Source organism: Zootoca vivipara, chromosome Z, assembly GCF_963506605.1.
Source record: "Zootoca vivipara chromosome Z, rZooViv1.1, whole genome shotgun sequence".
NCBI lineage: Eukaryota > Metazoa > Chordata > Lepidosauria > Squamata > Lacertidae > Zootoca > Zootoca vivipara.
In genome coordinates, this window is record NC_083294.1 from 20,438,628 (window position 1) to 20,465,010 (window position 26,383).

Here is a 26,383-nt window from a genome sequence, read left to right on the forward strand (position 1 = left end):
GTAGCTGTGTTGATTACTGGAAGAATACTCCTTTGTTGTACAGTAGTATTACAATAATTGAACACAGCCTCTAAAACAATATTAAAAAAGAAAATTGAGAAATAACGCACAAAATATCATGTTATATGCACATGCCCGTCACAGCTTATAGCAGAAGTGATGGTTGGCTCCCTATTATGCTTGTGTAATTTTGTTCCTTAAAGCAGTCTCAAAGCAGTAGATGTGCTATCTTAGGGAAATACTGCATTTTTTCCAGGTATAACAAAATGCACTTTGTACTGGGAAAATTCTGTAACCTTGCAGGGGAGAAGACATAATAGGAAAGTATCAGGACTGCACCCAATAAATGAGTAAAAGGCTATGCATGTGTTGTTCTACCATCAGAAGTTTGGATGGCTGAGTGTTTGAGGGGGGGTATCTCTTGTCTCTCTGGGTAGCATTTTTCTCCCAATCTGAATACAAGTATATCTTTAAGTGCCAGTGTTTCCTTGGGCTTTCCTACACTAAAGTTGTACATCTTGGAATGGATTAACATTCTATGCACAAGGTCCTTTTCACACCCAAACATCTGGCAGTTAGTTTAACTACCTAGAGAGAGATTATCCACTGAACAGTTATATTGGAAGAAGGCAAAATTAGTTGGTTGCATACATGCAGCAAGCTTAATATAAGGAGAAAGGCTTTGATTCACACACAAACCCCTAATAAATAATTCATTATGAAAATCAACTAGTTTTGCCTCATGTTAGTCACCACATTTTTAAAAAAGCATACAGTCATACCTCGGGTTACAGATGCTTCAGGTTGTGTCTTTTCAGCTTGCGTCCTGCGCCGAACCTGGAAGTACCTGAACAGAATACTTCTGGGTTTCAGCGCATGTGCAGAAGCGCTAAATTGCACTTTGCCCATGCACCGAATCACAACCCGCGTCTGCGCAGACGCGGGTTACGAACGCTGCAGGTTGTGAACGTACCTCCCGCACGGATCACGTTCGCAACCTGAGCATCCACTGTATTCATAGCTGCTTTTCTTTATAAAAATGTGAAGACATATATTAAAGGTGATTTGTTTGACTTTTGCTCTTTTGAAGGTAGTTAGTTTTCTTCATACTATTCTTCTGTGCGACAAGATGGATTTCAGGACAGCTCTTGTTGTTTGTCCGCTGAACACAGCCCTGAATTGGTTGAATGAATTTGAGAAATGGCAAGAAGGCTTAGAAGACGATGAGAAACTTGAGGTATGTATAATTCATGATGGACTTCAGGGTACATTCAGTTTCAATCATGACAAATTACATAATTAAGAAATGCAAACAATAACATTTGTGTTAAATGTGTGAGAAGTTTATCCATTGAGTATGAGCATTTTCAATATTTACATTCTGCAAGTACATTAATGGCATGTTTGGTTGGGGTGGAAATTCAGTTTTTTTGTCTGTTTTCACAAGGTCTGTGAACTAGCAACAGTGAAACGCCCTCAAGAGAGAAGCTATCTGCTCCAAAGATGGCAGGATGAAGGAGGTGTAATGATCATAGGCTATGAGATGTACCGTAACCTTGCACAAGGGAGAAATGTGAAGAGCAGGAAACTCAAGGAAATATTTAACAAAGCACTGGTTGATCCAGGTAAGCCAGAACGTTATGTAAATCATTTTATGTGAGCTGGTCACAGTGATCAGATCGTTTTGATGCTTCCTCTATTGCAGGGGACATTGATGGAAAGGTAGTTCATCCATTACATATTTGGATGCGGGTATGTGTAAAGTGGATCCCTTTAGCAGCTGGAATTCCACACAGAGACAAAACTCTGCAGTGTTCCCTAGCTTCCCAAGAGGAATTCCAACCATGCCAGAAGCATTGAAACATGGTTCAGACTATACATGAAGTGAAATCTCAGAAAAGGGGAGACCTCCTGCTCTCCTCTTTCCTACACTTTCTGAAATAAAATGCTGGTGGTTGGGGGTTCTGGAGAGTGGGGAAAGGTGTTTTTGCTTTCTGTCCTCCTAAAACATTCCTGTATAGTGCAAGAAGGGAAGTTTTTTGTACCTCATGGCATGCAACTCCCCAACTCTAGACTCATCATCCAGGTTCATTTACTTTAAGTTGTTAGGAGTTGGAAGAGGCCACATATTCCCAGCTGCCTCCCATTCTCTCCCCCTCTCCCTTCTCAATGGATACCTCAATATGTCATATGTCTTGGAAGCACACAGTCTTCTTGTCAGACTGTTTTGGGGTTTCCTATTACAGTAATTCCTGGAACAATGATGATGTGTGAAATGCTGCAGTAATACATTTAGTGTTTCTTATTTTGTTGATCAGTTATATATGATTGGTTGTTTATATCTATATTATGATGATGTTTCTGCATAGCATTTTAGATTGAGGATTGAAATCTTTCTCTGTAGTCTGTTGTATTTAATCCTTACTTTTTCTGTTACTATATTGCATCTATATGCATTCCTGTGTACCAAGGGAGTCCCCTGAGTATGTAGGAACTGTTGCCTTGTTTTCGTTGTTGCTTTAGTTTTCTCCATATATTTGTCCACCCTCCCTCCAATACTTGAAAGACTGCCTTGTCACCTAATGACTGCTAACATGTACATGTAGGGTAAGAGTAATGTACTGAATAGATCTGCCAGGAGGCATTTTATTTCAGCTTGGATAAATGGTTAACTGCAAGACATAGTTTTGTACAAGGTGTTGCCCATCTTGCTAACTTGACTCGGATATTGCTGAAAATTAATTATGGAGAATGATCATTTCTACAGGATTATATTCAAGCTTGACTTTATTTCTATGTTCCAGTAGATGGTGGTATAGCCTGGAATTATAAATGCATATTGAGAAATACCGCTAGAGAGAATCTGCATGGTTAATTTTTGGGACACTTTTCAAGGGAATTGCTACAGAACGCTGTGTTTTGTAACCCGTGGACCAACACATAATGTTCAATAAGCTCTTGGATCAAGTGATGTTGTTTCTTGCATATATCTATTAAAGTTGTGATTGTCATGTTTCTCTTGCCTTTCTGGCCTGTAGGCATTAAAAAGTACCAAGGGTAATCCTCTTGTTTTCTATTTGAGAAAATGTCAAGGAAAATCATAGCTAGTATAAAATACCCAGTAATAATCTACCACTCTCAGGAGGGTCACATTATGCACATTGAAAAGCTGTTGCACATGAGCAGTTTTCCTTGCAAGATCTTACTTTGAGCACAGAGAGGTGCCATGGCAGTACAGGGCAGATAGAGAACTTGTCCTTTCCAGACTGGAAGTGTGTATCTTCCATCTGGACTCAAATGAGTGAATGTTTTGCCACATCAAAAGACTGCATGTATGCTTCCCTTTTGGAGGTGTAGTTACCTCTGGATAAAAGTAGAAGTGGCAGTTAAGCTGTATGTTTGTAAGAACCCTGTGAAGTATTTCTTCTTGGTGTCAGCAAGATTCAAAGTAGGCTCTTCCCCCCACCCTTTTTTAAACCAGGCCCTGACTTTGTCATATGTGATGAAGGACACATACTGAAAAATGAAGCTTCTGCTGTTTCTAAAGCTATGAATTCTATAAGATCCAGGAGGAGGATCATTCTTACAGGAACTCCATTGCAAAACAACCTCATAGAATGTAAGTACAATTTGAGTTGGTTCCTGATGACCTGAATGGGTTGGGTAACATCCCTCAACACAGGACGGAGGCAGGAGAGCAAAGAACTCTGGGAGCCAGGTGCAGTCCCCTCAGTTTTTTCTTTCCTGTCTGAACATCTATTTTAAATAGGTCTGTGATTTCAGTAAAATAAAATTTAAAAGCTTTGCTAATATGAAGAAGTGAGTATTCCTGCAGTCTTGATTTTCTTCTTCACTTGTAATCCTCAGGTGTATTCAGTTATTTCCTGTGTCAGTCACACTCAGAGTAGATCCATTGAAATTATTAAACTTTGTCTGTGCTTCAGCTGTTATTACCTGCACAGTGTTACCACATTTATCAAATATGCTTGAGAGAACTTTGCTTAGGTTTATTTCCTGTCTTTGTTTAGCAATATACTTCATATGATTTAATATGGGTATGCAAGCATTGTATACTTAACAGGTTTGACGTAGTCTGCAAAGCAGGCAAGGCTATAATCCTGTGCCGTGGAAAGGCAGGATTCAAACGACCTGGAAGAGCTTTGCAGTAGGCAGAGAGGAGAGTCCTAGCTGGACCCTCCAGGGCTTCCAGAAGTATTAATGTATGCAGAGTACAATATTGTAGTGCCTCCTTAAACTGTTTTCTTTTGAACTTGCTTGCCAAATAGGAAATGACATGGTGCATTTTAAAAATATTTCATGGGAGCTATTTTGGCATAGAAACCTATATGGACAGGGAAGTTTTTAATGTGTGACGTATTTTAAATTTTTGTTGGAAGCCGCCCAGTATGGCTGGGAAACCCCAGCCAGATGGGCGGGGTACAAATAATAACATTATTATTATTATTATTATTATTATTATTATTATTAAGCTAAAGTTTAATTTGTGGTTCCTTAGATCACTGCATGGTTAACTTTATCAAGGAGAATTTGCTTGGGTCAATTAAGGAGTTCCGAAATCGATTTATAAATCCCATCCAGAATGGTCAGTGTGCGGACTCTACCCTGGCTGATGTCAGGGTGATGAAAAAGCGTGCCCACATCTTGTACGAAATGTTAAATGGATGCGTTCAGGTATGTGAATCTTTGTTTTTTATTGCCTTGCAATCTATGAGAGCTAAGGATTACGTAACCTTTAACAGCTTTTGGATTCTGTCTATTTTTATTAACCAAAGATACACCTCTTTCAGTTCTTTAATGACAATGGGAATTTGCAGAAAAAAAGAAAAGAAAAATTACTATTAAGTTGTCACAGTGGCTTATAAAGGAGTATAGGATGCAGCTTTATGATTTACAGAATCAATAGTAAAATATTCTGAGAGGAAAGGGATGTGTGGTCTATAATTACAATGTGTTCCATTGCCTAAATCAAAATAATTTTTACTTCATAAAATTTATACACTGATTTGATTGTAGAAAACCTCAAAGAGTTTACAAAAAGAAAGTTAAAATACTAAAACCTTAACATTCAACGCATCTGGGTAGGCTTGTCTAAACAGGAATGCTTTTAGCAGGCACCGAAAAAGGTTCAATAGGCAGGGAGTTCCAAAGTGCAGGTGTTGCTACTCTATATGATTGGTGAGTTCTTAAAATTGTGGAACAGGTATTATGTGGCAGCTGTAGTAGTGGCAGTTCTGCCAATCAAAGTGGGCACATGTGGGGTGGGATACTTTCATACATAAACTGGCCCCAGTTGTTAGGGGTTTTATATCCTAATAACACCTTGAATTTGGTCCAGTAGCAAAGTTGCATCCAGTGCTGATTTCTGAGCACAGATGTTATAACCTGACAAAGCCTCACTCCTGTCATCAGTCGTGCTGCAGCATTCTGTGCTAACTGCAGTTTCCATATCAAGTGCAAGGGAAGTCCCACATAGAGCACACTGCAGTAATCTACCCTTGGAAGTAACCAATGCCTTAACTACTGTAGCCAGGTCTAGGAATGACTGGATGTTGAACCAGCTGCAGTTGGTAAAAGGAACCTGTAGCCACTGAGGTTACCTGAACCTCCAGTGTCAGAGCTGGTTCCAGAAGCACTTCAAAACTTTGAACTTCAGGGAGAGTGTAACTCCATCCAGGGTAGGCAACTGATCAATTTCTCAGATAGAGGAGCTGCTTGCCCCCAGTTCCTCCATATTGCCAGGATTCAAGCTCAGCTTGTTTTCCCTCATCCATTTCACTACTGTGTCCAGGTAATCGCCCAGGGGCCGCACTGCCTCTCCTGATCCAGATGTTATGCAGCAAATGTCAGGGTGAAGAAGGCTGACACAGTCTCGTGGCCAGACCTGAACCCAGATTGGAATGGAGCTAAATAATCTGTGTTCTCCAAGAATGCCTCCAGCTGCCCCACCACAGCGCTATCCACCACGTTCTCTAAAATGGGGGTGGGGGTATTGGCAACTGGCCAATAGCTGTTCCAATCCAAATGGTCCAGGGCTGGTTTGTTTAGGAGCAATTGCACCACTGCCTCTTTCAGTGCAGTAGGGGCCACCCCTTCATCAGCAAAGTGTTCACCACACTCTGCACCCAACCAGTCAGCCCACCCAACCAGTCCGACCACACATGGTCGGACACATGGCTGCCAGCACATTTTTTTTCCATTATGTGATAAACATTTGAATTCTGGATTGTAGATTCCTACATTATAAATGTCCTTCACCAAGTTTTGTTTTCTGTAGTTTAGATTTTGGAGCTGACCAATATTTAGTTGGTTGGCTAATTGTACTATTCTATAACAATATTCTATGGCACATTAAAAAATACTTACAATTTACAGAGGAAAGATTATACAGCATTAACAAAGTTCCTGCCACCAAAATATGAATATGTTCTGGCTGTTAGAATGACTCCTCTTCAGTGTAAACTGTATCAGTTCTACTTGGATAATCTAACAGGTAAGTGATGATCCATTATCACTTTGGACTTTATTTGATTTGATTCCATTGCATCCTTGAGCTCTGTGTGTGGATGCAGGTGTAACTGGTCCAGAGGCTTATTGCTGCGACAGTTTTTTTAAAATTTCTACACTAGCTTCAAAATTTAGACTCTGCATGTGAAATGCTGCAGTTTGTGTGTTCAGCAGGCATTCAGGGGAAAGGCTGCTTTGAAAGTTATTGTCAGATTTTAATGCCAACAAAGAGCTGATCCATGGGATATTGTTGACTGTGTGTGGTGTGGAAGTGGATTTGCATTTACTCGCTGGACCCATAGGTGGCCCATGTGGGCAGTGCATTTTGATAATGCCTATTAGCGAAAAATTCAGTGTATGTAATCTAGGATTGCACGATCAAATCCCACAAGGCAGTGAAAGGTGGTCAAGGTATGAAAAACAACTGGGTATGTTTAGCCTGGAGAAGACTGAGGGCTCTCACACAGCAGAACCTTGATCTTCTGCTCCAGAGGATAGGACTAGGTTTAATTGGCTTAGGTCAGGCTTCCTCAAACTCAGCCCTCCAGATGTTTTTGGCCTACAGCTCCCATGATCCCTAGCTAGCAGGACCACTGGTCAGGGATGATGGGAATTGTAGTCTCAAAACATCTGGATGACTGAGTTTTAGGAAGCCTGGCTTAGGTTATAAGAGAATAGATTTTAGTTGAACGTGAGAAGATATGTCTTGTCAGTAAGAGTACCTTGGCAATGGGACCAATGAGCTAGAGAAATTGTGGGATTTCCCTGGCTAGAGGTCTTCGAGCAGTGGCTGGACAGCCATCTGTTAGGAATACTCTAGGTCAGGATTAACTATATTGGGAAGAGCATTGAACTAGATTGTCTTCAAGGTCCTCAACAGTTTATTGGGCTTGGAGAATTCTCTGTTTAAGGGCTGCCTTCGATCATACCTGACTTCCATTCATATGGGTTTCCCTACCCCTTGTAGTGTATATCTCTATATTATATTTGTGCTGGTGATTGAGTATGAATGTGCCCAAGACTGATAGCCTTCCTGTACTGTTGCTTCCGCTGATGGGAGAGAGCGGGATGAAGGAGAGGAAATCTTTCTCCATTCTCCCTCTGCCAGCAAGGTTGGGGGTGGGGGTGGGGTAAGCTCTAAAGTGATGCAGGGTTGGGGTTGGGTGAACTTTAAGGGCATGAGAGAAGGGGGATTGGAAAAGCTATGGGGGAAGGTGGGCTGAGCAAAGTGTGATAAGACAACTTTTATGGACATGCTCTGAGGGAATGGGGGGAAGGCTATTGTGGGAATGAGCTGTGAAAGGGAGCTTGAATTTTTGGACAAGCTGTGAAGGGAATATTTTTGTAGGGCAAGGTGTAAAGGGAGGAGTTGAGATGTTGAGGGAGGGAGGATTGGATGAGGTGTAGTGGGAGCAGGGTTGGCCAGCAGTGTTAGAAACTGGGATAGAAAAGCTAGGAACCAAATGGCTTCTGGGACCTGGGTTGTGGGTGCCATTGGGGGGACAGCAACACTTTATATTTATTATTGTGATAAGCATGAATTGATATGCAATCCACATAAGGGACACTTTTTAATATCACATTTTTAGCAGAATTTGTTAATACATGTTTAATTTGGTGCTGACAACAAAAAATTGGTACCATACTCCAGTTTTCCAAGCTTTCTATTCTTTCTTTTAATTAAACTCCATAACATATTGTCTATCCTTAACATTTACTTTGAGGCTTCAAAGCACATACCGTGTTTCTCCAAAAATAAGACACTGTATTATATTTATTTTTCCTCAAAAAAAACACACGGTGGCTTATTTTCAGGGGATGTCTTTTTTATTTATTAAGTATGGTACAGTTTAACCTACAAGGTTAAACTGCCTATCACTATGGCTTATTTTCGGGGTATGGCTTATTTTTGGAGAAACACGGTACATGTCAGTAATCCTTGAATGTCAGCCAGACGCAAAAAAAATGGCACCCAGTCTTTTGGAGGTGCTCACAAATGGAGAATCTTAGGTGCAAAATGTGCCTGGCGCCCTGCTAATTTCAAACCCTCTTGGCCAGAAGTAAATGGAGGGGGCTGGCAATAACGGTGTGTGGGCTGGCAGTGCTGCTGAGCAGTGTGAGGAGGAGTGGCAAGCCCAAGTACACCAATATGCACCATTCAGAAGGAATTGTTAATGTTTTAAGATGTTGAAAAAAAATATCACCAATATACTGAATGTTGCACAGGCTATAAAGTATTTCTATAGTAAATTCTGGAAATTTTTGAGGCACTAAGCACAAGACCCATCCACCCCACATGGTTTGCAGAAACTGGAATTCAGAAACATATAAGCTCCAAAACTTACTGACAAGAAATTAAACAGCATATGTGTAGATAAGTTGTTACAGTTTATCAAATATGAGGAACAGCAGGAATTATAAAATTTTAAGAATTTAAGTGGAAGAAAATGTTGATTTCAGTCATTTAAATAACTTCCTCTGTTACAAGAGATGTTGTATCTGTGGAAGAAGCTTGTTTGTGTTTGAGAGAGGTAGGCAGGAGAGATGTATTTTTAAGAAGCAAATGCTAATTTGGCAAACTTTAACTATGAATATTTTAGTTTAACTTCTGAACTCTATTGTCAGGTGTCGGCAACAGCAATGAAGGTGGAAGAGGCAAAGCTGGAGCTAAGCTCTTCCAGGATTTCCAGATGTTAAGCAGAATTTGGACTCATCCTTGGTGCTTACAGCTGGACTATATTAGTAAAGAAAATAAGGTAAATCACATATGTCTGTCTCTAATGAAAGCTTCAGTGAAACATGCCAAGTCCTAGACAGCTTCACTGAAATAACTGAAATTTATTTACGGTTTGATAGCTTGATTATATATATATATATATATATATATATATATATATATATATATATGTTGTAACTGTTGACCATTTTTCCTATGTGTTTTGTCATTACCAAAATAGTCCCTTGCTCACCCTGGCATTGTTCAGATGAGTGAGCAGATGTTCTAAACGCTTAAGCAAGGACAGCTAAACTTAAGAAAATGCCTCTTCTAAAAAATATGCAATTTGGTGTTTTGTTCAGGGCTATTTTGATGAAGATAGTCTTGATGAATTCATAGCTTCTGATTCTGAAGAAACATCAATGAGCTTAAGCTCTGAGGAAGAGATCAAGTAAGTAAAACCGTTCTACATAAACTGTAAATGTATTTACTCTGAGTTGGTGGAATTTGTGTTTGTTGTAGAATTGCATTATTTAACAACAACATATAACCCCCCCCAAAAAAAACACCCCAACTTTTGCAAGTTTTTTTTTATAATAACAAGCATCAAATGTTATGCTTATAGGAAGAAAAAACCGAAGGGTAAAAAAAAGGAGAGCAGCAGCAGTGAAAGTGGAAGTGATAATGATGTTGAAGTGATTAAAGTCTGGAATTCAAGATCTCGTGGAGGTGGAGAAGGAAACATAGAAGAACCAATAAACAATCCTCCAGCCATTGTAAAGTCAGATGAAGGTAATGAGGGATTTCAGCTAAATTTCAAAATTTTCACACCATTGTAGAGGAAATTCACCCCTACAGGACTCAAGTAGAAACTATAATGTTGGGTGTCCTCCTCTGATACCAGCTTGTTATACCAGTATATACCTCGTATATACACTGAGGTCCAGCACCGAGGGCCTTCTGGCGGTTCCCGCGTTGCGAGAAGCCAAGTTACAGGGAACTAGGCAGAGGGCCTTCTTGGTGGTGGCGCCTGCCCTGTGGAACGCCCTCCCAACAGATGTCAAAAAGGAAAACAACTACCAGACTTTTAGAAGACATCTGAAGGCAGCCCTGTTCAGGGAGGCTTTTAATGTTTAATAGATTGCTGTGTTCTATTTTTCTGTTGGAAGCCGCCCAGAGTGGCTGCAGAGACCCAGCCAGATGGGCGGGGTATAAATAATGAATTATTATTATTATTATTATTATTGTTATTATTATATTATACAGTGGTACCTCTGGTTACGTACTTAACTCGTTCCAGAGGTCCATTCTTAACCTGAAACTGTTTTTAACCTGAGGTACCACTTTAGCTAATGGGGCCTTCCGCTGCTGCTGTGCCGCCAGCACGTGATTTCTGTTCTCATCCTGAGGTAAAGTTCTTAAACCAAGGTACTACTTGTGGGTTAGCAGAGTCTGTAACCTGAAGCATTAGTAACCCGAGGTACCACTGTATTGCAGCAATGGGAAAAAATGTTTTAAACAAAGTAAATCAGGCAATTAAAAAGTACTTATACGACACCTTTCTCCCTCAGTAGCTCACAAAATATTATTAGTTTGATTAAGTCAGTGATGGCGAACCTATGACACGCGTGTCAGAGGTGACACGCAGAGCCCTCACTGCTGGCACGCGCCCCATCGGCCCATTCACACTGTTGTTATCCCTCCCCCCCAATTTGTTCTCCCGCTCCTCCTACAGCTTGTCTCCGCTATTAAAACCCGGATCCTTTTGTTGTTGTTGTTGCTGCTGGTAGCCAGAGTTTGGTTTTTTAACCCTTTCTGTGCTTTTTTCTGGCACTTTGGCAGACTATGATTGGGTGTAACAGTACTCATTTTTTAACCTGTTCTGTGCTGCTTTTTTGGTGCTTTGATTATTCATCATTATTTCTGTTCTCTTTCCCCCCCAAAAAAGCACAGCAGCTTTGGGGCACCCCCCCAAAAAAGCAAAGCAACTTTTGCATCCCCCCCCAAAAACCTCCACAACTTTGGTCAGCAGCTCCCCCCCCAAAAGCTCAACAACTCTGGGCACTTTGTGATAAATAAGGGGTTTTTGGTTAGGTTAGGTTAGGTTAAATAATTAGTTTTTGTTTATTAAATACAGTTATATATTACAATTATACATTTTTGTTATTTAAACTATAAATATCGTGAAATTATGGGGTTTTTTCTTGAAGTGACACCACCCAAGTTATGATCGGTTTTTGGCGAATTTTGACACACCAAGCTCAAAAGGTTGCCTATCACTGATGTAAGTTATGCATCCAAGTAATTTACAAAACTTGAATCACTTCCAGTGCAGGCCCATAATGATCTTCCTTTCATCCATACACTTGTGATTCATCCTGCATTTTAAATACTGTCATCTCTCAGAAGGGCCCACAAAGCTTAGATTAAATCAACACAATCAAAATAAATGGTAAATCATACAAAATTAGAGAGGGTTAAAACAAGTCAGTAGACGCATAAAGGTAGTGGTTTCTGTTTCTGGGGGTGAATGGTTTTTGAATGGCAGCTTATGAATCTGTTAAAGTAAAATAAAGCAAAGGTGGAAGAGACATATTTTTACTACCTTCCTGAAAGCAATTAATGGGGAAATCAACCTGATTTCTCTTGGGAGGTTTTGGTGCGATGACTGAAAACATCGCATGCCATATTCCCAGTGGCAAAACACATAGCAAAGCTTCTAAGGGTGAATGCAGTTTGTAGACTTGTTCATGCAGGAACAAAAGGTCCTTCAAGTATCTGGGTTCTGTCCATTTATGAATTTTATTGGTATTAAGTAGCACTTTGAATTGGGCCTGGAAATGAACCGGAAACCAGTGAAAATTAAACAGAAATGTAGTATCACAAGGTCCAAAAAGCTGACACCAGAGATTAGTTGGGTCACCTGATTTTTCAACAGCTGTAACTTTTGAATATTTTTTAAAGGTAACCTAAAGTAGAATGTGTTAAAATGGCATTATAGCAATTTTTTAAACATCCAAAAAGACTGCTTGAGAGAGGATTGCAGAACTGTTCCTTGCAGCTCCTCTCCTAGCTGAACTAACATTTGGTAATTCTAGTTACAGGTAGGTAGCCATGTTGCTCTGCCGTAGACGAAACAAAATAAAAAAATCCCTTCCAGTAGCACCTTAGAGACCAACGAAGTTTGTCATTGGTATGAGCTTTCGGTGTATCTGAAGAAGTGTGCATGCACACGAAAGCTCACACCAATGACAAACTTAGTGAAAAGCAAGTCTGGGAAGGTTTTTTTTGGGGTGGTGGTGGTGGTTATGGCCCATGCATATGCTTTTAGGATTGTGATCAAGGACTGCAATCTAAGGCCTACTTTCTAGGAAGTGCATTCTATTGAAGTCAGGCTGCCAATCAGGCTGGAGAGATGTATTAGGTTGGGAGCATTACAAACAATTCTGTCTTAAAAGTAGCTGGAAGGTCTAGAGCTCTCATTTATATGAACTCTGTTTCCTCTCCCCACAGTATCCAGGGCCTTAAGATGTTACTTGATTGCTGTATTCCGTAAGCCCTTTGCATCCCATACAAGGGAACATAGCAACATGAGAACTGGCCTTTTCAGTGGTGACTCTTTACCTGTGGAATGCTTTCCCCAAGGGTGCCATCCTTATCAGTTTTCAGACATCAGGCAAAAAAATTCACCCAGGCTTCTTACCTTTAATTTGGAGAGCGTTAGGTATATTTGTGCCTTATTTCTTGCTTATCTTATTGTGTATATCTTATTTTTAGCAAGTCAGTATTTTGGACTACCAATAAGATAATTCTGTGGAAGAGCATGCTGCAATTAGTAACCATATCAAAGTTTTCAAGACTCCCCCCCCCAAATTTAACAATAAATAACACACGACTGAAGTAAAATTAAAGCCACATATTTATAGTACTGCCTAAAGAATGTAGGTAACATAAATAAAGTCAACCCTGGAATCTTGTATCAAGTTATAAATTTGTAGATGTATTTGTGTGTGTGTTGGAAGTCATCACAGTGAAAGGAATGCAGATAGCTAATGGACCTCCAGTATTTTCCAATTTTAATTCAACTCGGATCTAAAGTTTCACATCAAAATAGTTCAACAGTCCAAAAGGCATCACAGCTAACTCTTGAGTGCAACAGTTAAACCTTTCCCTCACTAAATTTTAAATAGCAGACCTCCTCCCAAGCTAGGAAAATAGCTGGTAAGGGAACAGCTAGCTACTTTAAATGAATTCAGATCTCCAGGGTCTGATTAGCTGACCCAATGGTACTAAAGGAGCTTGTAGATTAACTCTTAAAGCCTATCTATTTATAGCCAGATGAAGTCTCTGCGGACTGGAGATAAGCAAATGTCCTAAAAGGGGAAGAAAGGACCCAGGTTTCTATTGGTGAGCTTGAAGTTGAAACCAGAAAAGGTTGTAGAACATATGATTAAATGGTCACTCTGTGAGCACTTAGAAAAGGATGCTGTGATTACTAAGACCCAGCATGTGTTTCTCAAAAAACAAGTCATGCTTAATATGAGTCAACAATAGGATGCAGCATCCAATTTGCAGATGACCTGAAACTGTGAGGGGCAGCTAATGCCACAGAAGACAGAATCGGGATTCAATATGATCTTAACAGATTGGAGACTAGGTCCAAACTAACAAAAAAAAAATCAATAGGGGCAAATGTAAGGTTCTATACTTAGGTAGGAAAAACCAACTTTAAAATTATAAGATGGGGGACACTTAACTTGCCAGTAGTACATGTGGGACTGTTCTAGGGGTCTCAGTAGGCAACCAGCTGAACACGAGTAGGGGTGATGCAGCAGCAAAAAAAGCTAATGCTGTTTTGGCTGCATCAACAGAAGTACAGCATCCAGAACAAGGGAAGAAATAGTACTATCCTCTTCTGCCTTGGTCAGACTACACCTGGGATACTGTGCCCAATTCTGGACACCACAATTTAAAAAGGCTAGAATGTATGCTGAGGAGTGGGAGACCAAGATGATTAAGGGTCTGGAAACCAAGCATTAAGAGAGACGATTGAGGGAGTTGGGTATGTTTCACCTGGAAAAGAAGAAGCTAAGAGGAGATATGATAGCTATCTTTAAACATCTAAAGGAAGCATCCCCAAACTGCGGCCCTGCAGATGTTTTGGCCTACAACTTCCATGATCCCTAGTTAAAAGGACCAGTGGTCAGGGAAGATGGGAATTGTAGTCCAAAACATCTGGAGGGCCGAAGTTTGGGGATGCCTGATCTAAATGGTTGTCCCATGGAGGATGGACCAAGCTTGTTTGCTCCAGAAGGTAGGACCCAAACCAGTGCTTCAAGTTGCAAGAAAGGAGATTCCGACTAAACCATAAGGAAGAACTTCGTGACAGGAACCTTGTCTCCCTCAATGGAGGTTTTTAAGCAGAGGTTGGATTGCCATCTATCTTGAATGCTTTAGTTGAGATTCCTGCATTGTGGGGGTTTGACTAGATGACCCTCAGGACCCTTCCAGTTCTACAATTCTGTGATTCTATGAATTTGGCATAGGGATAGCTTAGCCTTTGAGTTCTTTAAAAAGAGCCATCTTTGGGGGTTTAGGATGGGTAGTGCACCACCTCCACTTGGTGAGAAGCCTCCACTGATATGCAGAAATCAGATCAGAAAATCATGTCATTCTCGGAGCTAACACCATGAATTCCCTCCAGTTGTGAACGGTGGGAGGGTGGTGGAAAAAGTGTGGTGGAGAGAAGTGTGCAAGGCCCACCCCACCCCCCGGCCAGCACAAGCTGGCAGCGCTTGGGGAATATTGCCTTCTCCTGAAGAGTTTTAAGCCCTTGCTGTAATTTGAGTTTCAAATGTTGTAAATGGATCATGTTTCAGAGGAAATGACAGCTGTGTAAGCTATTCAGATATTGTGTTAACTATATTAGAAAACATGGTTGGTAAGCAATTTTTAGTTAAAACCAACATTGAAGACGTTTCCCTTTTGCTTTTTTGAAATGCATTTCTTGCAGTTAAGGCTGAAAAAGTATTGCTTACTGATTTAGGCCTTCTGGAAAATATGTCAACAAGGCAGACAAAAATACATGATGCAAAACATACAGCATTACTGCTACAGGCATTTATAGTCACACCCCAGGTTGTGATCGCTGTGGGTTGCGCGTTTTCAGGTTACGGACGCACCGAACCCGGAAGTACCGGAATGGGTTACTTCCGGGTTTCAGCGCTCGTGCATGTGCAGAAGCGTTGAATCGCGTCACACAGCGGCACTGCAGGTTGCAAACGCTGTAGGTTGCGAACGTGCCTCCTGCACGGATCATGTTCGCAACCCGAGGTTCCACTGTAAAACAGGATAAAAGTAGCATAAAATCTACCACAGTAAAAAACAACAACAACCCTGAAAAATGTCTTAAGATACATATAATAAGGTTTTTGTTTGTTTGTTGTATTTTCCCGTAGGTAAAACTGCTTCCCCTTCCAACCCAGGCAGCCCAGCTCCAGATTGGTACAAGGATTTTGTCACTGATGCTGATGCTGAAGTGTTGGAGCATTCTGGAAAGATGATGCTTCTTTTTGAAATTCTTCGCATGGCTGAGGAGCTCGGGGATAAAGTGTAAGAGTCATTCTGGAAAGATTCCAAAGCATTTGTGCTTTAAGCAGACTTGGCTTTTTAGAATTGGCAGATTTAGATTAACATTCTGCTTTATATCCATGAAGTGTGTCAATGAGACTAAGAGTGGTGAGGCAAATTGGTGTGCTAGTTAAATTGAAAACTAGTAACTATGTCTCTTTTTCTCAACTTTCAGCTTAGTGTTCAGCCAGTCTCTGATATCACTGGATTTGATAGAAGATTTTCTGGAGTTGGCAAGCCGGGATAAAGAAGAAGACAAACCTATTATATATAAAGGCAAGTGTAGAAATGCCAGATTTGCAGAAATGGAAGAATTGTGAGAGAACCCATTTTTAACTACAGTGGTACCTCGGTTTACAAACTTAATCTGTTCCGGAAGTCTATTCTTAAACCGAAACCATTCTTAAACCGAGATGCGTTTTCCCTAATGAGGCCTCCCACCACCGGTGCCCTTCCACTGTTTGGCTTCCGTTCTTAGACAGAGGTAAACTTCACAAACTGGGACACTACTTCTGGTTTTGCGGAGTTTGTAAACTGAATAGTTTGTAAACAGGGCTGTTGTTAAACCGAGGGACCACTGTACTGTTTAATTTTTGGGTTTTATATGAAAAACTCTGGTACTTGGAGACTTAGGGAAGCTCAACAGGAGAAAGGTTTTTATTTTACAGAACAAAATTGGTAAAATAAAAGATGTGTTAGGAGATAGGATACTTTCAAGAAACTGTATGTGTGTGTTTATGTGTTACAGGCTTGTAAACAAGGTGGTAAACCCACAGCTTCTTTTGATTTCAGCTTATTAAGATAACTGTTTGAGTGTTATAGCTTAGGTCTTAATACTTGGGCTCTTAAACAAGGTGGTACTTTCTGTCAGTTTCCCAACCTTCTATAAATCACACTCCTGAGACTCCTCTGGCAGTATAACAGATCAAGGGATCACCATACCTCTCCTAACTGGTTTGGGATTCTTCTCTTTCTCTTCCCTTCCCTTCTTACTGAATTGAGACCCAAGTACAGTGTTCTGTAACAAGTCTCCTCTTCCTGTCCCCAATTCAGCTTCCCAGTTACTCTTCTTTGGCTGCAGATATTTTCCTCAGAGTGGATGTTACACAGCTCAGGAGGTATACTCCTTTCCAGCTGAACGCCAAGAACTCCAGCTCTCAACTCGAACTGTTTTTCTTTAGAACCCCCCAAAGTGCTAGCTCAACCCCTCTCTGGCTAGCTGTACCCACAGCCAATCAGAGGGAGGCTCCAGCCAAGCACCCTGGTGGAATTCTGCTGCACTGCATCACTAAACTCTGGTCGAGCTAAGCTTTCTGTCACAACTTTGTTTGTTTGAAGCATGCATATCCTGCAAGCAGCTCACATTAGAATTTGGACATTGTAAACACACCTTCCAGGGATACAGTGTGGGCAAACGTTGTGGATTATGCTGCTCATCAGGGAAGCTAAAGAGGAAGAACTACGGGGGTGGGTAAACATAAGACTTGCCCCTATGTCTTATTCAATGATATATAATAATTTGAGTTTTTTAATTCCTAGGTGAAGGGAAATGGTTCAGAAATATAGATTATTATCGTTTAGATGGCTCTACAACAGCACAGTCAAGAAAGAAGTGGGCTGAAGAATTTAATGATGTAACTAATGTCAGGTAAAAGAAACCCACACCCCTTTCTGCTTCTAAATTTATATAAGCGATATAAGTATGTATCTTTTCCAACCATTATAATGCATCTAGGAAATGAGCCCTGTGAAGCAATTGTAGGTGCTGGGACACTTTGTTTCCCCAAGCTAGTTTATTAATGCCACAGACTGCAGTCCTATATGCACTTGCCCAGGAAAAAGCCTGTGTTGCATTGTCAGGGAATAAAAATAGTGGGAATTAACTTCCATGTAAGTAGGTTTAATATTGAATTACAAATCTTTAACTTGCTTTATTTATTTCATAAAATTTATATAGCGTTTGATTTTTTTTAAAAAAGCAACTCTCAAAGTGCTTTATAAAAAGAACAATTTATCTGTAAAAAAATTATAACCTTCAAACAATAATTAAAATCAACAATAAGCTAAAAACCAGATTAAAGCACATTTTAAAAACAGTTATTTTCAATAAAATATTTTGGAGAGTTAATACGTATTCTGACTTCAGCAAGAATCCTCCTTTGGGACCAGACCACGCAGTAGGCAGGAGAGCAGGAAGACCCAGTTGGGCTAGGCCATCCTACTACACCCAGAGTCCATGTGACTCTTCTGAGCCAGCCTGTCATTGACTAGTGGTGTGTGATTGGCTTGGAGTAGACCTAAGACATAATTACCCTCCCCACCCCTCTTATTAACTCCTGGGTCTTTTATTGGGGATCCATCCTAGGCATTGGTCAGTGCCTTTTGACTTCCTCTCCCTCCTTATTTAAAGACCTCTTCATCATTTGTGACAGGACCACAAAGGATTTTTACCTGTGTTCTTGATTAGCGCCCCGCCCCCCCAAATTTTCATTAGCAACCAAATTTTGGTGTTTTGGGAGCATTTTGTCTTTTTTGCCCATTTTTCTGCCTCAGCATTGTTGATATCTATTGGTGCTATGTACAGGGATCATAACCGGGAGTGATCTTTCTACATACCACCACAGGGGTGCCTAGGGGGTGGTGGCTTGGGGTAAGAGCCTGTTCAATTTGGGGGCTGATACTCCTGCCACACACACTAGTTGACAACAGTGGGTGGAGCAGCATGCACTGTCGCTGTCCTTCCCCAATAGCCATCTTAGCCACAGCAGCAGCTCAGCACTCTGAGACTTGGGGTTGCTGTTCCTGCTGTTCCAGCCGCCATCCATAAAGTGGCCTTTTTTAACCCACTCAGTTCCTGTCCTTGTTTTTCCGGCCTTGCTTTGGTCCCTGCTGCTGGCATAATTAGTTACTTCCGCTCTTAATGAGAAGAAATGCATTTGATGTTTGGATTTCGTTTAAGAAAGGGCTTCGGTCGCTACGTTAAGGGCTTCCTGTTGAGTTAGTTGATTATAGGATTGTGTTGCCACATGTCCCACCCTTTGATGTGACAAACTTGCTGTTCACAACACATGTGTGCATTTAGACAATTTCTGACCATAGTAATGTAAATCTCTCTAGTATTCCTCTGTATTTGAGCGCTGAACTAAAAAAAATCCTTATGTAATCCTTATTGTAACTTGCAGTTTCGCTCAGATTTGATCAGGCTTATCTACCCTGTTTCCCCTATTTTAAGATGTAGTCATAAAATAAGCCATAGCAGGATTTTTAAGCATTCAAAGAATATAAGCCATACCCTGAGAATAATAAATAGTGATAGGCGCAGCAGCAATGCCGGCCGTGGCAGGAGGAGGAGGAAAAAAATAAGGCATCCCCTGAAAATAAGCCATAGTGGGGTGTTTTTGAGGAAAAATAAATACTGTATAAGTGTCTTATTTTCGGAGAAATACGGTATGTGGCACTAACACCCCCCCCCCATGTTTGTTTGTTATTGCATTTGTTAGGTGTTTTATACAAAAAAGAATTGCCTTATAGTACATTAACATCAAAAGAGAATACAGATTAAAGAAAAGAAGAAAAAAAACCAGATAAACAAGTAGTATTGTGTGCACGTAGTCTGTTTCACTACGTATAGTTTTCCAAGATTTCAAGTGTTCCACTCAAACCTTTTGATGTATATTTATAACTATCTTCCACAGAATGCAGATTGCTTCCGCAGTGTAACCAACAATCACCCCAGCCTGTTAAAATTTGTTTGCTTTTCAGTGTGACAAACTGTTCAGATACCTTGGGACTTGCTTACTAAACCATGGCTTGGTGATTGGGAGCTCCTTATGGGCACATCTTCCCCCGTCCTTCTCCTTTCCCTGCAATAATAATATGGTTTACTATGACATCAAAGTGGCATTTACTACAGTAACTGCCAAGTTTTGTTTTCACTCAAGCAACAAATTTAAATTATGGGCCAATGTGAAATAAGGTACAAGGTTGTGTAAGAGGCATGATAATTTCCCAGTAGAGCAATCAGATGAAAAATACTACACACTATAAATATTGCAAAAATAAAACACAATAATATCACATTTTTAAACAACAACAATCTTGTTTTGTCACTCAAACTAATGAATATTCATTTTATTTGGGGAGGGGAGGGAAGAAACTGTTTAAATTAATTAGGAATAATTGTGAGAGGAATTAAAATTTACTTTCCTTTTTGCAGAGGCCGTTTGTTTATTATCTCTACTAAAGCAGGATCCCTTGGAATAAACCTGGTGGCTGCAAATAGAGTAATTATTTTTGATGCTTCTTGGAATCCATCATATGATATCCAGAGTATTTTCAGGGTTTATCGCTTTGGGCAAAATAAACCAGTGTTTGTGTACCGCTTCTTGGCTCAGGTAGGTTTGAATTAAAGGCTTTCCATGTGATGTGTGTATGGTTCTAGATAAGTTCAACAGTATTTTCTGGAAAATAATGTGGTATGACTAGATTCACCCTTGTTTATTGTCTTCACGTATTTGTTAGCTTCAGTGTAGTTTTAGACTAAGAAATTGAAGCAAGAAGAAAACATGAAGTTCTAAAACTCAACCATACCAACCATGTACAGTGGTACCTCGGTTTAAGAACAGCCCTGTTTACGAAGTATTCGGTTTACAAACTCCACAAAACCAGATATAGTGTCTTGGTTTGAGAACTTTATCTTGGTCTAAGAATGGAATCCGAAGGGTGGACGGGCACTGGTGGTGGGAGGCCTCATTAGGGAAAGTGCGCCTCGGTTTAAGAATGGTTTCAGTTTAAGAATGGTCTTCTGGAATGGATTAAGTTCGTAAACTGAGGTACCACTGTTTATTCTTTCAAGCTGTGTGACTTGACATTTTAGCAGACACACACAAAAGTTGCCCTCCTGCAACTCAGTGGTGTAGTACCTCTAAAGATAGAGGTTCCATCCAATTATCCATGCATTTCTCATATTCCCCCTTTAAAGCCATCTGAACCAGCTGCCGCCACCACATGTTTCGTTGCAGTGAATTCTGAAAGGTTTTTTTTTTTAACAAAAAAATTATTTACTTACTTGCCGCCTTGCATTCAATAAGGTTTGAAAGAATGGCATATTTTTGCATCAGGTGAGTTAAGTGTTTTCTTTTGTCTTGAAACTACTGCCAACCAGCTTCATTGGGTATCCCTTTCATCAGCAGTAGGGTGTGTGTGTGTGTGTGTGTGTTGCAGAGAGCTTGAGGGAACTCTGGGTTGGTGTTTGGGGTCTCTCAAGTGTGCGTGCGGACATAAATTGTAATTATTTTTTGTTTTAAAGGGAACAATGGAAGACAAGATCTACGACCGGCAAGTAACTAAACAGTCACTATCTTTCCGGGTGGTTGATCAGCAGCAGGTTGAACGCCACTTTACCATGAATGAACTCACTGAGCTGTATACTTTTGAGCCAGACTTGTTGGATGATCCTAATTCAGAAAAGAAGAAAAAAAGGGATACACCTATGTTACCAAAAGTAAGTCAATATGTACAATTAACACCTACAATACAAAAATATATAGTTATGTGTCTTTTTGTGGGGGGAGCAGGGAGTAAATATGAATTGTTATGCAGAATGAAACCAAGGATCTTTTTAGCCCTTCTGTCTGTCTTGAGCAGTACATGAAGGTCCCGATCCACTTGCTCACTATGTGAAAATAAGTATGCCTAATCCTCACTATAAACTCAGAACATCAGGAGTTTACTCACTACGTTTTCTTGCTTGTTTGATAGTAGGCAGCAGCCATTTTCGGGCAGAAATCAGGCATTGAGGGAGGGGGCAAGATTGGATGAACCAGAGAGTAGGAGAGATTGGACAAATCAGGGCTTCTTTCTACATTGCATTTCCTAAACCCAGGCATTACACCTGTAAATTTGGCACTGTGAAATTGAAGTAGGAAACGGGATGGATTAGCATTACAAAATCTCCCCCAGAATAAAAGGCGTGACCTGAGAAAAGTAATTAATGGAGTCATCATTCTGCTGCTAATCCCTGAACTGCTTTCCATATAACAGTTTACCTAAATCGCAGAAGTGGTTTTTGCAAGTCTCTCCCATGACAAGTGCCTCAAAGTGTGAAGGGTTGCCTCATTCATGGGATTGCAGAGCATCCAGCTTCTTAGTTTCATAATGGCTTAATAATGTTCTCAGATTTGTATGAGGATTCATTTCCTGGAGGATTTATTTAGCTGGCTTGGCTTTCTCTGCCAAGTTTCCTTTTTTAAACACCTGGGTCCTCAATTGTACATTAGGAACTCTTTAACTACTTCATTTCATTCATTTTGATTTATTACTGCCTGACCAAGAGAGCTACCTAACAATGTCTCAGTGCCATTCCATATTGTACATTCCTTGGAACTCTTGTTGGCTTTTATTGCCTGCTAATTTTTGAGTCCTGGGAGATTGCTCCTTGAATAAAATGCCCTGATGAATTCTGACTCCCCACTCCCATAATTTCTAGTGATTTCACTTTGTTGCACTTAATACTACATTACCAAGCAGTCCTAATGATTAGAACAGTGCAGCCACACCTGAAGCTTTGCCAGGAGTTTGTTGTGTTTTTACCTTATTTTACAAATTTCCTATGCTGCTAAACTTCTGCTGAAGCTTCCAGAATTGCAGGTTAGGGTTCCAATTTTTTTTTTAAAAAAACAATAATCAGTGTATACATTTTTTTCTATCTATACAAGAACAAAAAGCTCAGCCTTTTAGATTCACTATTTTGACCCTTATTTGGTCACTTTGGTAAAAGTAAATTGAATATAAAAGGCCACGACTCCTAGTCTCCCCCTTCAGCTCTCCTTACTTTGTTTCCATGTTTAGTTCCATATGTACTGATGTTACACCACAGTGTGCGATAAAGAAATCAGATGTTGCTGAATGTGGTAGAGTACTGAACAGTATAGATGTTGATGAATTGCAAAAATTGCCAAAGTTCATTTATTTGTACCATGTCCGGAATGGAAATCAATCCATAAAAAAGGGGGGGGGGTTATTTGCGGTTGATGCTTTCACTCTGCAGATGATATGTAATTGGTTGTGGATTTTTTTTTAACAACAATTTGCATTGTGTTTTCTTTGCTTTGAAAAGAAGGGAGACTTGTTGAGTGCAATTCACATCAGAAAACAGTATTCCTATCAATATTGAAGTGTTTATTGATGAGTTCATTGAAACAATGTTTCAAGAATCATGCAAACATTAAGAAATGTTTTATTGGGGCATGTTGGTGGGTGGTTGTTGAGGTTTTTTTTAAGTGCTGTTGCGTAGAGATATTGAGAAGGCATAACTTTCCATTCTAAACTGTATTTGTTGCCAAAATGCATTATTCATCTTGTTATCTGCTGTGGTGAAATTACATAACTTACATAATTAATGTTACATTCTCTGATCTGTATTGCACCCAACAAGTTTCTCTCGCTCATCAGTTTGAAGATGGAGTATTTGGCAGGTTGGTTTCGTTGCCTACCCCTGGGTTAAATAGAAAGTGATGTTGCAGTGTGCTTAGGATTACAAGCTTGAAGTTATTGGACAACTTTCAGATTGGTTCATGAACTCACTAGGTGAGAAGTACCTAAAATGATATCTCAACTGAAAAAATAACTGAAAAAGTAAACATTTTAATCCCATGCTTAAAAGAAAATTGAAAGAACACAACTTAAACTTTCTTGGGATATCATCTTTATGAAAAAAATTCAGAGTTTTTTTTTGGGGAGGAAATAAGTTGGAAAATAGAGGTGATTTTTTGGGGGGTAGCTTTTTAGATGCAGGGGACACAGACGGCGCTGTGGGTTAAACCACAGAGCCTAGGGCTTGCTGATCAGAAGGTCGGCGGTTGGAATCCCCGCGACGGGGTGAGCTCCCATTGCTCGGTCCCAGCTCCTGCCAACCTAGCAGTTCAAAAGCACCTCAAAGTGCAAGTAGATAAATAGATACCATTACAGCGGGAAGGTAAACGGCGTTTCCGAGTGCTGCTCTGGTTCGCCAGAAGCGGCTTTGTCATGCTGGCCACATGACCTGGAAGCTGTATGCTGGCTCCCTCGGCCAATAATGTGAGATGAGCGCGCAACCCCAGAGTCGGTCATGACTGGACCTAATGGTCAGGGGTCCCTTTATCTTTACCTTTTACCTAACTTTTTAGAAATTGGCTTTAAAAGATGGACATACATTGTGTCCCAAAGCTGAACTTGTTAGTGAGATACTTTTGTGGTTCTTACTTTTCTACGCATGCTGTTGCTTTTGCTCAAGCTGTCTTTATACTGAAACTTAGAGGTTTTTTTCAATGTATAGATTTGAAAAGCAGCTTGAGAGATTTTGTACGATACTGTTAAAAAAGGTATTCGTGACATCTATAAAGGGCAGTATCTTCTAGCAAAGATATTTTACATTTTTGAAATAAATCTTCACACAAATTCCTGCATTAAACATGCATTTTGAAGTGTGGGAGACCATCAATAAATAGTTTATGAAGTTTTTACCTTTCAAGTCTTGACCTTCATTGAATACAAGTTGCATTTCAGACAAAGAAATGCAGATCTACCCAGTTGCATATAATTTAAACCACATTTTGATGACTCTGTTGGCATGGTATATATGGATTAAATTGCACTGTATTCAACAGTATTGTTACCATAGGAACCAAGGCAAATGCATGTCTGAGAACTCTCCAGCCATTTTAAGTCCTCTTACATAGCATGGAAGAGAGCGCCTTTGTGCTAATTTAATTTTTGAATCTGGCCTTTTTTCAACATCCATCTACATAGTTTTACTACTCTAGTTTTCTGTTCTTCCCAGTTACTGCTATGCTTTGTGATCAGTTTTATTCTGTGGATGTGTTTGGGGCTTTGTGACTTAAAAGTGGAGGTTATATCTCACCTGAAGACGAGGTGCCTATTTGTCTTGTTAGCCCTGTAACACCTCCCCCCTGACACAGGTTCACAGTTTGGGTGTGCTTCTGGAATCAGCTTTGAGGGTGGATGCCCAGGTTTCTGCGGTGGATAGGAGTGCACTTGCACAGTTAAAAACTGCATTCCCCGCCCCTGGGGGGATGGGGACAACGACCAAATTGGACTTCAAAAGCTAAAATTCACCAAAAGCTTGATTAGACCATAGAAATGAGACTGCTGAGGAAACAAACTTTCCTCCTTCCACTGCTTTAATATCCCCTGATGAGAAGCATGCATCAGGATCCGCCAATTGCCATTAAAGAATTTTTATATGTGCTTACTGAATGTTCTGGCATTTTTGTTTACCAGGATACAATTCTAGCTGAACTCCTCCAGATCTGCAAAGAACATATAGTGGGCTATCATGAACATGATTCCCTCTTGGACCACAAAGAGGAAGAAGAATTGACTGAAGAGGAGAGGAAGGCGGCTTGGGATGAATATGAAGCTGAAAAGAAGGTAGGATGCCTTAAGCCATTTAGTGCAGATTTAGAGCAATTTTGTTCTGTGACTCAGACAGTTGTTCTGCATCTTCTGTATGTTTGGGCAAGAAGTATACCTCAGAAAACAGGAGCCTTGAGTTTCCAGTATGGACAGACTTTAGTAGATTGATTTGGCCTGTGATCAAAAAATGCATTTGCTAGAGAAATCCTTGTAGAGTTTGGTTGTTAAATGTGAAAAGCTCTTATTATTTTCACTGCCCTACCCCAGTACTACTAATTTGTTATTGACTGGATTGGCAATGAAGCACTGCTCCATATAAACCACACAGGAAGGGAGGACACATGCAAAATAAAGATAAGCAAAAATCAGGAATTCTTCATGCCCCATGCCCCATTTCTGAATATATCATTTCGGTGCCTTGTTAAGGCATTTACTATGATTGCACACATTTGGTTTGGGGCTTAAACAAAACTGCACAGTGTATTTCCAGAAAAATAAGTGTTATCCATTGCTATCTGTAAAAGACCAAACATCTCCTTGCCCCTCCAATTACTAGAAAGCCCTCCCAAATTTTTGGTTTGGTTTATTGAAATAAGCATATTGTGATGACTGATGTCTACTTGTGCTTGGTGAGTGCAGAACTGAGGAAGGTAGCAGCCTATTTCCTAAACTACACTCCTACATTCTTCAAGGGGAAGGTGCCCAGAGCCTAACCTAGTAGTAATCTTATTCTTACTATTTTATTTGTACCCTGCCCATCTCACTTGGGTGGCTTCCAACAAATATAAAAGCATAATAAAATATTAAACATTAAAAAATTGGTAATACAGTGGAACCTCTACTTATGAATTTAATCCGTTCCGGATGCACATTCGTATGTAGAAACATTTGTAAGTCGAAACACGGTTTCCCATACGAATGCACTGGGAACGGATTAATTAGTTCCGGAGCATTACCTCCCTTGCTGCCCTGCGCTCGCCGCCTCTGAATTGGGCCCTCGCCGCTGATGCTGTGAGGCCGGCCTTCTGCCGGCCTCACGGGATCGGGCCCTTGTTGCTGTCTCTGCTGCTGCGAGGCTGGCCTTCTGCCAGCCTCGTG

At 40.3% G+C, this 26,383-nt stretch overlaps 1 protein-coding gene across 6 annotated transcripts in view; it reads left to right on the forward strand.

Moving 5' to 3' along the window:
* ATRX (ATRX chromatin remodeler) overlaps positions 1 to 26,383 on the forward strand; it is a 95,573-nt gene that overhangs the window by 61,315 nt on the left and 7,875 nt on the right. For all 6 annotated transcript variants that reach the window (XM_035113553.2, XM_060270194.1, XM_060270193.1 and 3 more), the window contains 14 exons: positions 1,091 to 1,237; positions 1,448 to 1,625; positions 3,482 to 3,619; positions 4,517 to 4,692; positions 6,394 to 6,511; positions 9,151 to 9,281; positions 9,604 to 9,692; positions 9,867 to 10,033; positions 15,700 to 15,853; positions 16,047 to 16,147; positions 17,411 to 17,519; positions 20,088 to 20,265; positions 21,180 to 21,374; positions 25,151 to 25,300. In XM_035113553.2, coding sequence (XP_034969444.1) covers positions 1,091 to 1,237; positions 1,448 to 1,625; positions 3,482 to 3,619; positions 4,517 to 4,692; positions 6,394 to 6,511; positions 9,151 to 9,281; positions 9,604 to 9,692; positions 9,867 to 10,033; positions 15,700 to 15,853; positions 16,047 to 16,147; positions 17,411 to 17,519; positions 20,088 to 20,265; positions 21,180 to 21,374; positions 25,151 to 25,300 — 2,031 coding nt within the window. The remainder of the gene's footprint in view (positions 1 to 1,090; positions 1,238 to 1,447; positions 1,626 to 3,481; positions 3,620 to 4,516; positions 4,693 to 6,393; positions 6,512 to 9,150; positions 9,282 to 9,603; positions 9,693 to 9,866; positions 10,034 to 15,699; positions 15,854 to 16,046; positions 16,148 to 17,410; positions 17,520 to 20,087; positions 20,266 to 21,179; positions 21,375 to 25,150; positions 25,301 to 26,383) is intronic.